The sequence below is a fragment of the Mangifera indica genome, chromosome 9 (genome assembly GCF_011075055.1).
Source record: "Mangifera indica cultivar Alphonso chromosome 9, CATAS_Mindica_2.1, whole genome shotgun sequence".
NCBI lineage: Eukaryota > Viridiplantae > Streptophyta > Magnoliopsida > Sapindales > Anacardiaceae > Mangifera > Mangifera indica.
This window is the reverse complement of record NC_058145.1, coordinates 15,380,698-15,395,327: the sequence shown is the minus strand read 5'-3', so window position 1 is coordinate 15,395,327 and position 14,630 is coordinate 15,380,698. Positions and strand designations below refer to the sequence as shown.

General features: G+C 34.9%; 1 protein-coding gene across 1 annotated transcript; it reads left to right on the top strand.

Annotated features, from left to right (window-relative positions):
• Positions 1 to 1,213: 1,213 nt before the first annotated feature.
• On the top strand, positions 1,214 to 13,264 carry LOC123226555 (auxin response factor 8). The gene is made up of 14 exons (XM_044651088.1): positions 1,214 to 1,624; positions 1,807 to 1,919; positions 2,036 to 2,134; positions 2,221 to 2,277; positions 2,379 to 2,534; positions 2,630 to 2,714; positions 5,994 to 6,084; positions 6,162 to 6,326; positions 6,395 to 6,517; positions 6,723 to 6,798; positions 10,383 to 10,530; positions 11,153 to 12,147; positions 12,214 to 12,404; positions 12,870 to 13,264. Exons 1-14 carry the CDS (start codon positions 1,582 to 1,584, stop codon positions 13,027 to 13,029), a joined length of 2,502 nt encoding a protein of 833 aa, XP_044507023.1. The 5' UTR covers positions 1,214 to 1,581; the 3' UTR covers positions 13,030 to 13,264.
• Positions 13,265 to 14,630: the final 1,366 nt, after the last annotated feature.

Here is a 14,630-nt window from a genome sequence, read left to right as displayed (position 1 = left end):
ATTAAATGACTATTACAAAACAAACTTCTTTCATTTTAAACCTTCTTACTACAGTTAGAAGAATGACCATTACAAACTCAATTGAATGACTGTTTGCTTTGGATTTCTTTTCACCTAACCTTCTTCTTTATCTTGAATCTTCATTCGACATTTTTCCTCCCCGTAACATCATGTTCTAAACATATAAAAGAATACAAATCTGAAGAGATATGTTGTCCTGAATTTCTTAAAACAAAACTTAAATTAAAAACATGAACCACATAATAAATGAAGAGTGCCAAAATAGTACAACCATTCAACCCCCTACTTAAAAATTTCACTGTGTACAATGGGTATTACATAATATTACTTGTCGATTTTGTCAGTGCCGACAGACCTGTCATCTCCACCAAATCTCGTCACTTGGGTTTCAATTTGCATATTTTATCCACGAAACCCGACCTGACAATAGTCGCCTCGAATGTTTAATGACACACCTCTTGTCACCTACGTGAGCTGTTAAGCCCTTAGCTGTCGTCCTTGCCTAACCACATTTGAGTCGACTCAAATGCCTCGAGTTTTCCCTCCACACTACCCCACGATATCGAAGGGGGGTGGCTGAGCCATCGCGGTCAAACATTCTTACTTTAACTCAACTTTTTCAATTATTGAAGTTTCTTCCTTACTCATTTCTCCTCCTCTCTCATCTTTGATTTATTATTTATTTATTTTTGTCAGGGCACTTTGATTTTAGTTCAGCAGATTTTAAATTATTTAAATAAAATAATAAATTTAACGTATTTAATTAAAACATAATAATTATTCATATAAATTAATTTAATAAAACATAATAATTGTTATACTATATTTCAAACATGTCATCAAAGTTTAAATCATCTTTTGGTCGAAGTTCCGGTGGAAAAAATATAATCTATTTAAGCTGGTTGTTCCTCGGACGTTGAATACTTTATTCCGGTATAATTAAAATATCCATTAAAAATATCTAAAGCCGAAGAAAAATTAATATTTATTTATATATCCGTACTCTGACAATGACCACTGAAGATGGTGGCACATGCCTGCTGTCAAATCAGTACCAAAATGGACGGTGACCATTCCTCTGTACGGACCATTCAGCGGTCGAGATTCCTCCTTCCCAAAACTCACCCTTCTCTCTCCTCTGCGCTGAGGTCCACCTTGGTCGGGTCCCTTATAAGAGACACTACTGACATCACTCCTTTTTCTCTCTCAACAAGCCAACAGTGACTTTCAAAAAGCTTTCACTAAAAGAAACAACTGTGTGTGAAAGTGATTGAACTACAACCTCAAGAAGCCTCCCTCCCCTCTCTCTTATTGCGATCTCGGTTCTGGATTTAATTTTGAGCCCAGAATGTTGTTAATCTGAAGTGGTTTTTGCAAATTAAAGATCTTAATGGATTTGGATTTAGTTTGATTTGTGAGGGTGGTGTGAATTAGAAGGGAAAGATATGATATGAGCTAATAAGTACTGAGTTAGGGTTTTTTTTAATGTAAAAAAAGTTTATTTTCTTATATTACATTTGAAGTATTGTTATTAGAGTTAAGTTTGATAATAAAGTGTGGATGAAGCTTTCAACGTCAGGATTGGGTCAACAGGGAAATGAAGGTATGCCTTTCTTCTCTTCTTTTGTTGTTTCATTTTATTGTTTGTTGCTTTTAATAATGATTGTGTTTAGTTCTGGGATTGCTTTAAATTCAAAGAGGCATTTAATCGAATATCTTGTGGTCATGAATTAAGTTGTGGTTTAGAATGTTTAATTTGTGTAAATATGGTTATGATGATGACAGGGGAGAAGAAATGCTTGAATTCAGAGCTATGGCATGCATGCGCTGGGCCGTTGGTGTCTCTACCTGCGGTGGGCTGCCGGGTGGTCTACTTCCCTCAGGGGCATAGTGAACAGGTTTTTGTTTTAAACTCAAAATAATTTTTTTTTGTTTTCCTCTATATTTTTTATCAAATTTGTGTTAGATATACGTTTACTTGTGGGATTCCAATAAAAGTAAAATGAACTTGTAGGTAGCTGCCACAACTAACAAAGAAGTCGATAGTCAGATACCCAATTACCCAAGCCTGCCGCCGCAGTTAATATGCCAACTTCACAATGTCACTATGCATGTAGGTTATAAGTTTTATTTGTAATTTGTAATTTAGTGGATTGCGATGTTGAACTTCTTAACTATATGGACTCTGTGGAATTTCAGGCAGATGTTGAAACAGACGAAGTGTATGCTCAAATGACATTGCAGCCTATGACACCGGTAATCCTGAGTTCATTGTTCTTGCACTGGGTTTTGATAAAGATGTTGGGCCTAAGTTTAAATGTTAGCAAAATTTTTCATTTTTATCATTGCACATGTAGCAAGAGCATAAGGATACATTTGTTCACATGGAATTGGGGATCCCCAGCAAGCAGCCCACCAATTATTTTTGTAAGACCTTGACAGCTAGTGATACTAGTACACATGGAGGGTTTTCCGTTCCTCGTCGTGCTGCTGAAAAAGTCTTCCCTTCACTGGTAGTCTCTTTGTTGGCTTATACTGCTTAAAGCGACTTGTCTAATGCTAATAATCTTTTACCTTTACTTATTTATTTTTGTCCTTCTGTTCGCAGGATTTCTCACAGCAGCCACCAGCTCAAGAACTCATTGCAAGGGATCTCCATGATGTTGAGTGGAAGTTCAGACATATCTTTCGAGGTAGGGGTTGGGTCATTCTTTTTTCAATTTCATAGTTCTAATGGGGCTGAAATCATTCTAAAGAGCAGTTACTGGTGGAATGCAAGTGTTTCTTCATTGTAATGTTAAGGTGGTCCTTAGGAGCTTTAGCAGCTAAGGTGGTGCTTAGGGGTTTTAGTGGCTAAGGCGTTCCTTAGGAGTTCTAGTGAATTTTCCATGCATTAATATACAGATTTAACTATGCAATAACGAGCTTTTTGCTTTTAACTATAATGTGGAAGAATGGTACTGGAATATTTTCCTCTTGCTTTCCTCACCAGCAATGGTGAATTGGTTATGTTGTGTCTTGAGCTTTTGTCACTTTTTTGTGTTGGTGTCTTTTGTGGGTTTTGGGATGGAATTTTGTTTTGTCTGTTTCTCTTTGTGGTGTACTTGAAGATCGCTGATGTTCTATTATATTTCCAGAATCCACCATTTTTATGTTCTTAAGTGTTTAAAGATGTTTTACATACTTGAGAAATCTTCAGGAAGCTTCGTATTCCTGGCTGATTAATATTATTATAGGTGACTACTTCAGAAATCTGTTAAAAGTTTTAGTAAGCCAGATTTTTTCTTTGACAGGTGACTGCTTAATATTATTATAGATGCAAGGATATTGTTAGCCATTATTACTGTCTTTATCTTGTGTTATAACAAAAATAAATGATAATAAATAACAAGAAGGTAAGGGAAATAAATGTTAAAGTTTGCTAACTAGCTGCTACATCATTTCTTGTAAGAAAGTGCTACGTCACTGTAGGTTAAAAAGGTCTAGTAAAGTCATTTACATAAAGATTCTGCATAAGACCAAAATAAGACCAACCCAGATGCAGAATGAACATAGTAGCAAGCCTTCACGCTCTCATATCCATTAGATTTTTTAACAAACTTTAGATAGAGTTCCACATCTTGTTATGAATGTATATGTACATTCGTATCACAGTGATTGAAATGATAGAAGTTTCAAGAAGGCATAAGAGTGAGGTTATTCACAAAACTATTTAGATACTTTAAAAATCTGTCTGTTGAGTTCATCACCAATGGGATATAATAAAACTAATTTAGGAACTCTCTTTGGAAACTGGCAAGAGAAATTCAATTCTCAAGAAAATTATTCGCTAGGAAAAGTTACTAATTTTAATTAAAAAGGGAAGAAAAATTTGGGTTTGCAGCATTGTGCTTCTGTATGGGCAGCTATCTAACACTGATTCCCTGGGTTATATATAAGAACTTTTTTATGCTCTAGCATCAAGCGTCTTGAAGATCAATTGAACTTTTAATTACAGACTCACTCCTGAAAGAAGCTGGACCCCTCTAGGGTACATATGACCAAAAGTTGTGTGAAATTCCATCAGTGAGTGAATAAACATGCAATATTTGCATTTCACTAACTTCCAAACCTAATGTTGGATTGACTAAGCAAATGCAAACAACAACCAATTAAGCCTATGACAATGCACAATGACCAGATGTAATGCCTTCAAAGTCTCTTAATCCACCAATGTTAATATTTATTGCCTAGATTTGCTTTTGAGATCAAGCATGTACAATCAAGAGGTGGTGTCAGTAATTCAATGTGAGAGGCTGAACTTATAGAACCTTGTTTAAATAAATCATTGTACTCAATATAGTTCACTGATTTTTTTTTCTTGTGCTGTTAAGGTGAGGGGCCAAACCTCAAAAGTGGTGAAATAGGTTTATGAAAAGAAGTAGAATCCTTGAAGATGAAAATTTTGGCACTATGATATGTGGTAAGAAGTAGAATCATTGTACTCAATAAATATTGCTTTTTGGTGAGAGATTCGAAGTGCCTAGATATGCAAATTGTGGTGCTATTGAAGATGCAGTTTTAGATAAAAGTAGGCTCTTGGAGTCCTAGATGTTCCTTTGATCATACTTTACAAAGAGATTAAAAGTTTACTATCGAACAGCTCTGTCTATAGCAGATAATAAGATATGTAATATTAGAATACAAATTAGATTGATCAAAGGATAAGTTTAATCTTGTGGTTGGTTAGATTTAGGGATCATTCAAAACTATCTCCTTGCATGGACAATGAGTGATTTTTGCATATGCAAGGGATGGGCAGGGTTTTTTGTAAAAGTTTTTAATAAATAAATAAATAAAAGGAAATTAATTCAAAATTTCATGATTTCTTGAATATAATAGTATGCAAGTTTATCAGCTCGTAAATCTTATTTTGTTCATGCCTTCTCTTTCATCTATGAAGTAGTTAATATAACTTGCCATTTTCAAAATCTGGTATAATTCAATGATGTCTAATTGACCAGGGTCAACCTTACAGGGTTTTCTATACAATTGGTTCACTTCTTCTCTCATTCAGTCCATCACTTTATAATTTGTTGGAGTTCTTCATTTTTTAAATTGTCAGTTTGTCTGTTTGGGATTGTTAAGAGAATTGGTGAAGTGTAAGCTGACTTTTCCATTTCTCGTATATGTTATATTCAGTTCTTATTCACCAAATTTGTTTTCTTTATTTTATTATTTGATATTCTAACTTCGTATCTTTGCTAGCTTGATCAAGTCGTCTTGTGTTTGAATCTCCCTCTGATATTATTAAATAACAATAAGTTGTGTGTCATTATAGTTGCATTTGTTGTTGGGGTTATATTAGGTCCACATGGAAGTACGTATGAAAGGGCCTGTAATAGCTTAAATACTATTTTTGGGCCTCGGCTTGGATTCTAGATTCAGATCCAGGTTTTATTACAGATTGTAATGTAAAAATAATACTTACACATATTATTAAGTATTATTTAATATTTTAAAATAATTAAATTTATTAAAATTTTGGCCTATACCCTAGCCTGCTATTTGAAAAGCAACATGGGTTTGCCTAGCTTGACCTCAGGGTTTTGCCATCCCTAGTTGGGTCCATACCTATCAGCTTAAATTATTTCATCAATGGTATTTTAACAGCCAACAATGTTTTACATGTTGTGTTGGTTACGTGTAAGGATTGAGCTATTATATTGCCTATTTGTTAGCTGCTGAAAATTTTCTTGGCTTTGGATTTACAAAATTTTATTCTGCAATTTATATAGTTGCCTTCTAAATTCAAGTTCCCCCTCATTGATGGGTTGCAGTGTTGTTTCCCAATTAATTAGATTAAAAGCTAATTTATAGAACCTCATTTTTGAAACTTAATTTGATTAAATTAGGTTGTTTATTATGATGGAATTCAGTTGCAACTAGTGATTTTATGTGAAAGCTGACATGTTTGATTTTGCATATTGCAGGACAGCCCAAACGACATCTTCTTACGACAGGATGGAGTGTGTTTGTTAGTGCCAAAAGACTAGTTGCTGGAGATTCTGTTCTTTTTATTTGGTACGTGTGTTCTAATTGTTGCTCATTTTGCTCAGGAATTTACTATCATACTTATCTTGGTGACATTGGACAATTAGGAATGAAAAGAATCAGCTTCTTTTGGGAATTCGCCGTGCAATTCGACCACCAACTGTAATGCCATCATCTGTTTTATCTAGTGATAGCATGCATATTGGACTCCTTGCTGCTGCAGCACATGCAGCTGCAACGAACAGTTGTTTTACAGTTTTCTATAACCCGAGGTAACAACAGTTTTCTGTCTTTCTGTCTATAATTTGTTTAATTTTTGCTAACATGATTTAATATCCAGGGCTAGTCCATCTGAGTTTGTCATACCCCTTTCAAAGTATGTTAAAGCGGTGTTTCACACACGTGTTTCAGTGGGGATGCGCTTTCGTATGCTTTTTGAGACTGAAGAATCAAGTGTTCGTAGGTATTAGTGGAACTGATAATTAATTATTTTTGAGTTTTTAGGACTTCATGGCTACTGAAGTAATTTTATAATTTTAATCAATATGGCAACACTATGTAGTATCTATACCATCTATGACAGATGCATTTATCCATTAAAATAATTTGAAAATATTTTAAACTGTCCATGCCATGTTGGTCATGTGTCAAAAACTTGTACTCTCCAGGTACATGGGCACAATAACTGGTATAAGTGATCTGGATCCTGTTCGTTGGCCAAATTCTCACTGGCGGTCTGTCAAGGTAATCTAGATTTGTGTTTACTATGGATTTAAAATAGTACTTTTTGGTTGTGTACCAATATATTTTTCCATTATAATCTTTACCGAAGGAACTCTAGATCTTGTGCTTAAGCAGGAAAAATATCCTCACCTCCTTTCAAGGGTTTGTTAAGTTAATAAATGTTAGGCCAAACATGCTAATGGGTTCATCTTGATCAAATTATGATTCGTAAGTCGATTTGGTTGAAATGGTTATGCATGTTTGTATGCTATCTTTTCTAACAATGTTGATCAATATACCAATTTAGCAGTTACACTATGAAGTTTTTTTTCCCTTTAAAGTTTCGATAGTCATTTCTTGTTTTGTTAGGTTTGATTTTTGCACTAGGCATAGGCCTTGGGCTTCATAAAGGGTCTTAAGGTTGTTTGTGAAAGGACTTCAGTATATAAATGATAATATTGGTTTCTCTCTCTACCCTCAGTTTATATTAGTTTCTCCCTTTCCATTTCTCCTTCTGCCATCTAATTCTTTGTCACATACTCACATTTATATGTCTTATTGTTCCTATGCCAAATGTTAAATTCTGAAAACAAATAAAATACTTTACACTAGATTCTCACCATGCTAGTACTTTGGTTTCTGATTTTAAGTCTGCGTCAGTGTTATTGGATGATCGATACATGTGAATAAAGTCAGCCAGTAGAAATGGTTATTGGCTTTAATGTTGCTGTTTGTATGTTAAACTTGAGCTATTTAAGATTCCAAGTCCAGAAAGTTTGTGCTTTAAAATAGGGAAGTTAGGAAGAACGCTCTTGAAAATTAGGTCTATGTTCACATTTATAGTTATTTCTAATGAAACTCTAGGTTTGCCTTATTGGGCTTTCTGGGTTTATTCTGATTTGCTTAAGTCATGCATCCCTAGGTTGTGTTCTGTCATGTACTTAGATTTTTAAATCTATTGATATGAGAATGTGCTTTGTTTCTTATTTCCAGTTCTACCCATTAGTTTTACTGTGAAATTATTTTTTACCTTTTACAGTTAATTTATTTTGGTGCTGCCAGGCCCTTGGGCAGTTTCTGAATAAGTCAAAACCTTGGGGTTGGTTCTGTATTATACCCCTAAATACAACGTCGAACTATCATTTTCTGAAATGTCAGGGTTGGTTGTTGCAAAAAGTTCACTTGAGAGTTGAGACAAGCTAAGAAAATGTAAGTCAGGTTGTTCTAACTGACTAATCAAGGTTTCACTTAGGTGGAAACAGGGTAGAATGGTGAGTAATGAATAGAAAATCATTGTAGTGATTCGCTTTATTTTTTAACCAATGAAACACTCAACCGATCCACCAAAAATTGCTCTGAGCACTCTAATCAGCCAGTGGATGTAAGGAAATGAAACAGAGAGGATAGGAGAGAAAAATATAATGGAAAGAATTGAAGTGAGAAACAATAATAGAGTAAAAGGGCATTTGATGCATTTCCACCCGCAAAATTCAAAAAACACAACACACAACCCACTAAACCAGCAAACAATCCAGCCAAACAACCCAGTGAACACTGATTCTAAATATTCTGGTGTTTATTTATGAACTCAGCAGGAATTACTACCTATTCACAACACTGCCATATCTAGATTTACATGTTAAACAGCATATTCCTAGAAATTGGATAAACCCGGCAGTATAAAGGAGCTGGAATTCTCCCTGCCAACCAAGTACCTGACCCTTCTCCATTCTTCCTTTCCCTAATATATCTTCTCTTTCTAGTCTCTTTTCCCTTTAATCTCCTGCTTCCACATTTCTTCCTCCCCTTTATCATGTCTCTCTCTAAAAGTGGTCACAACAGCCATCATTGTTTTGTTGTCGCGTGTCGCCTTAGCGTTCTTTCTCCTACATATACCTTCTTTCGCCTCAGCCTTTAGCTTTGTAGTGTTTCAAGAACTTTTTTGTGTTTAGAGCAATATTATGGGTGAAGAATACTGCAAGCAGCCTGATAAAATCTGGTCTATCATTTGATGCTATTATCCAGACCTAGATTTTTCTTTCATGGACATGACAAGTTTTGCTTCACTGGATGAAAGATTGTTATATTGAAATGTTGCTTTCATTTATGTGGTGTTCTTATTAACTCGCAATTGAATTATGTAGGAAAGCTTGTTTTCTTTGCAATGGAAACTCACTGGATGAAGGAGGAATTTTCTTCAGAAATATTTGTAGTTAGAATGTTCACCCAAGAAAGGCTACATAGAAATTATCACATAGATAAGGTAGAGCGCAAACATTCATGAGCAAGAATCACCTTAAAAAAAGAGAAAAACTTTGAATTCTTGTAGAAGAAAGCAGAATTCCTTTATCACAGGTTTGCAGCAAGAATTTTCTTCAAAAGAAAGGTGAATAGGAATGTGCACCTAAATGAGGTGTAGCAAGAATGTCGCCCAAAAAAGTTGGATTAGGAATGTGTACATAAAGAAAGGTAGGGCACAAACATTCACAAAAGAGAGATGGAGGAAGAACATCATTAGAAAAAATGTAAAATATCTCTTTAGAATTATTCACCAAATACTAAGTTAAGTCTTGAGTGAAGTGAAAGTGAAAGTTATTATTGACAGAAGAAATGAAGCTTCCAACCAGTAGATCAAAGTGAAATTTTTTGGTCAAGACATGCTAAAGAAGGTCCTTTTTTCAAATCATTTTTTAAACCATCATAATATTTAATCAATAAATTCATAGTACATCATGCAATAAGAACCCCTTCATCATATTAGCACAAATATAGGTAGGCCTAAATTTGGGTGAAAACATATTTTGACTTTAGGAACTAGAGAGTCAGAAGCAACTATTGTACTAATGCAAGAAAAAATCTTATAATCAAATTGTTAGAAATATAAAGACCTAACTCTTTTCAACTTTAAGTGCAAGAGGCAACTATTGCAGTAAACTTTTTTGGGTTTTGTCCACACCTGCAGTTACAGCTTTTCTGAAAATGTGTCACATTAAAAGAAAATATATGCTTGTATCATTAATGAAAAACACCCTTTGATTTTTATTAGTAATAAAATCTATATTTATGTGTGATGATTCGGATTTGTTTTTCCCTACAATGTCAGAAGTCAAAAATGGAGAAAACTGAAGTAAAATAATTTCTTTAAACTCAGTTGCAGGAAATATTCATTTGATAAAATGTCTGTAGATTCTGGATGATAAGTAGTACTAGATAGAGTTAAATGCAACTTAAATACTTTTTTTGGGTTGCTGCTGACTTCAGATATTTTGTTGGCATTGTTTCTATGTGCCTTCTGCTTCTGAAACTAATTCCATGCGTTCTTGTCTGCAGATGTCTGAATACTCAATTCTGCTTTCTTGAACAGTTTTTTAGTATAAGTAATCTGGTCCTTTAGTCTTGCCCTTGTTTTAGAGTGTTCTTGCATACAAAATTGTGATTCCTACTGTATTATTTTATGACTAATTTTATGTCCATCAAAACTGCTGAGCTGCAAAAATATCCTTATAATTGAATGTAAGAGGTAGCATGGAAGAAACCTGTCTCTTTGGTTAAAAACTTGTAACTCATAGATGTGTTGCTTCTGTTTTTTCCACCTCTTATTGTAGGTTGGCTGGGATGAGTCTACAGCTGGTGAGAGACAGCCAAGGGTATCCTTGTGGGAGATTGAACCTTTGACAACTTTTCCAATGTATCCATCATTGTTTCCCCTCAGACTGAAACGACCTTGGCATTCTGGGCCCTCATCATTGCATGGTAGGTAGTCCTCTTTAATGTTATCCTTTTATTAAAAACCTGGCCAGAACATTTTTATATTTTCAAATTTTTCAATTTGATGTTCATTATAGAGATTTGTAGTTAAAACTGAGGTATTCTGTTAGATTTAATTGAAGGATAAATCTCAGTAAGAAATCTCAATAAAACTGAAAAACTTGGAATTTTATCTTTTTGAAGTATAATACTGATGGATGCAAAGTTTAATATTCACAGTCCTGCCTGAATTCTAGAATTGAACATACAATCAATAAATCATAGAACCAAGTCCTTGCTGAGTCTATAATGTTGGTAAAACCCTGATTTTATCAAAGGTGGCGAGCAGGAACCAGAAGTGGTTCAGTAATCATAGAATTTCAAGTATGCCTGCTTTATGTACATTTTGTATGTAGAATTGTTGGAAACTTATGCAGCTCATTCCTTCCACCTGCCTTTGCTTGTTTTTCTCAACCTACTGTCATCCTGATCTGATAGCATTTAAACGTAGATCGCTACTATTGAGAACATTTGAACTAGTAATTGATTAAAAAACAAGGGTAGTAGAAAATAGTTTATGGGGGTTTATCTGTTTTAAATGGATTTTTTTCCTATCATCTTGCTACAGATAACAGAGATGAATCAGCTAACAGCCTATTGTGGTTAAGAGGGGGAGCCGGGGAACAGGGTCTGACCACTCTCAATTTTCAATCTCCAAGTATGTTTCCCTGGATGCAGCAGAGATTGGATCCATCATTGCTTGGAAATGATCCCAATCAGCAGTACCAGGCAATGTTAGCAGCTGGTTTGCAGAGTGGAGATCCCCTGAGGCAGCATTTCATGCAGCTGCAGCAGCCTTTCCAATTTGTTCAACAAAGTGGCAGTCATAATCCATTGATGCAACTAAAGCAGCAGCAACAAACAATTCAGCAGTCAATTCCTCATAATGTGCTGCAGGCACAATCCCAAATTTTAACAGAAAACATGCCAAGGAATGTTATACATCAGCTTAACAATCAACCAGAGGAACAGGCACAACACCACCAACGCTTTTATCGTGATGCACTTCAGATTCAAAGTGATCAGATCCTGCAGAGACAGCATTCAAATGTGTCTTCATCATCATTTTCCAAATCAGACTTATTGGAATCAAGCACAGAGGTTCCGGCTTCTATTAACCCTATGCAGACCATGCTGGGTTCCCTGCCTGAAGGGAGTGGCAATCTTTTGAACTTCTCTGGAACTGGTCAGTCCATGATAAGTGAGCATTTGCCCCAACAATCTTGGGCTGCAAAGTTTGCAAAATCACAGGCTCATGCTTTTGTCAACCCAATGTCACTTTCGCCATCTTTCAATGTGAAAGATGCTGCAGTTGAACATGAAAATTGTAACACAGATGCTCAGAATTCCACTATATTTGGTGTTAATATTGATTCATCTGGCCTCCTTCTTCCCACTACAGTTTCCAGATTTTCTACTTCAGTTGATCCTGATGTCTCCTCAATGCAGTTAGGGGATTCTGGGTTTCACAATTCTTTGTATGGGTCTACTCAAGAATCTTCTGAGTTGATGCATAGTGCTGGGCAAATGGACCAACAGACCCAAGACCAGACTTTTGTCAAGGTGAGTTTGAGTATTTTTGTTAGCCTTTGTTGGTCTAAGTGAATGATTCTGGGTCTGTGTTTGCAGGTCTATAAATCTGGGTCCATTGGACGCTCACTGGACATCTCCCAGTTCAGCAGCTATAATGAGCTGCGAGAAAAGCTGGCACAGATGTTTGGAATCGAGGGGCTGTTGGAGGACCCCCTTAGATCAGGCTGGCAGCTTGTATTTGTCGACAGGGAGAATGATGTGCTTCTCCTTGGAGACGACCCATGGGAGTACGTAATCCATACAAATAGGCAGATTTCTATAAAAAAGACTTTTTTCTGTGTGAATTTATTATCCTATTGATATTGCACACATGCACATGGGTGCGCTTGGGAGGGCTTTGGATTTTCAATTTGCTTAAAATCCCACGAATTTTTCTGTTTTAATCTAATATTTGAAGAAAAAATGTAACATTTATTAATCCCCTTTGATTAGGATAGATGAATGGCTAAGAATTTATAACATTGTGAGGAGCCTGTGTTATTATTTATTTTTTTGTATCGGAATTTTATTCTTCCAATACATGTTGAAAATAAGGGTAATTATGATTTTAGTTTGTCTCTTTTCTCCTTTTTGCTATCATATTTTGTTAACTTGAAGCTTTACCAATTCATATTTCAATATTCCTGAAACAGAAGAATTTGCCTGTAAGTTTGTTTTTCTAATGGAGACTCTTGACCATTACTCATTTGCAGGGCTTTTGTGAATAATGTTTGGTATATCAAGATCCTTTCACCTGAGGATGTGCTGAAATTGGGAGAGCAAGGAGTTGAATCCTTCAACCCAAGTTCAGGTCAAAGGATGAGTAGCTGCAGCAATGGTGTTCGAGATCCTGTAGGTTCACTTGAATATTGACGTGTATGAATTACATTACATGATTCCACGAATGTCAGTTACCACTGCTGGATAGCCGTGAGCAATCCTCCCTCCTTGTAACCTTGGATTTGTTTTCGAAAGTCCACTATGCTTCCTATTTTCTATGACATATTTCTGCGTAGACTATTTTTTATGATTACACCAACTTATATTGGATGAAATACATAATATTCAAGTTCACTAGAAGTAAAATATGTTGCATATTTGAACTCAATTGTGTTGATTTGGGAAGTGTTTTGGTACTGTTTTCTGTGACTTGTTTCTGCTCAGACTAGTTTATCTGTATGGTAGATAGCCTCCCATTATGCGCTTGTTATAGGTTATGGCTATGGCCAATGCTATAGAATTTTGTAATAATTTTGGTGGTCTCTAATGGTTTGATGTAGTTTCAATGGCAGGCTAGGTCAATTATATTGCCTTTTGTTGCCAAAATTGAAACTGTTCATTCCCCAGGTCATGTTAGGTTTGTGAATTAGCACTGCAAGCTAGTGAGGGTTCCTTCAAGTTTAAAAGTTCACTCTTAGATTCACAATCTTAATTGACTTGTAAATTCAGGAGAAAGAATGTTGTTTTGTCTCAAATGGAAGAAGGCTGTGCTATGAAATATTTGTAGTTCAAAAAGAAAGCCTTCCTCTTTTTGCATTTATTCTTCTTGTATATTCTCTTGCCTTGCATGTGTGAACTTCCCATGTGGCCATTTGGAGCATGCACAATTCCCATTTCAAAGTTCTCTAGATAAGGTCAAAACCATTTATTTGATTCAGTTTCTAACTTATTAGGGCATCAATTGGGTCTTCCATTGATGATGTGAGCCTGTGCATGTTTTATGATAACATCTTCTTGATATCTGGTCATTTGGTTACTTTTTTTAATGGTGATATCGGTATGGATTTATAGTCAATGAACAATGTCAAATGCACCGAGTCTCGAATACATAGTTGAGTATCTTGATATATCATTATATAATTGGATATTATTTTATCTTTAATTCAAAATTATTCAATCATATAGTAACACATTATCTAGATATTTAATTAAATACTCAAAACTGAGTATGCATAATTTTATTGAACAACAATTGATGTTGGCACTATTTTAGATTAACCATGATTCGAAATGACTTGGGAGCGTTATGTATAATTGCACATGTTCTTGTTTAACCTTTAAACCGTTCCAATCCCTTATTATGCTTTGAGGATTTTGGATTCTGTAGCATGAATTTTCTTAACTTATTTGATTTTTTGTTAAATAATATTTAACGTATTTATATTTATTTATAGTAAGTAAAATCCCTTATTATGCTTTGAGGATTTTGGATTTTGTAGCATGATTTTTCTTAAATTATTTTACTTTTTCTTAAATACTATTTAATGTAATTATATTCATAGTAATAAAATTGTATTAAAAAATCAACTAAAAAGAAAGTCAAATTTGAGAAGTCAACTAAGTTGGAAGGTAGACATATGATATGGGGCATGGAAATTGGAAATGCTAGAGCTTCAACCAGTTATGGAAATCAATTAGGGTTTGCTGGGCAATAAAACAATGCAATGATGCAAATGGGGTTTTATTTATTAATT

Excerpts from the sequence above, each read along its gene's own strand:
- LOC123226555 (XM_044651088.1), top strand. The coding sequence starts at position 1,582 with ATGAAGCTTTCAACGTCAGGATTGGGTCAACAGGGAAATGAAG. Across the intron at positions 2,278-2,378 it reads CATTGCAGCCTATGACACCG|CAAGAGCATAAGGATACATT; the intron begins GTAATCCTGAGT and ends TTGCACATGTAG. Across the intron at positions 6,327-6,394 it reads ACAGTTTTCTATAACCCGAG|GGCTAGTCCATCTGAGTTTG; the intron begins GTAACAACAGTT and ends TTTAATATCCAG.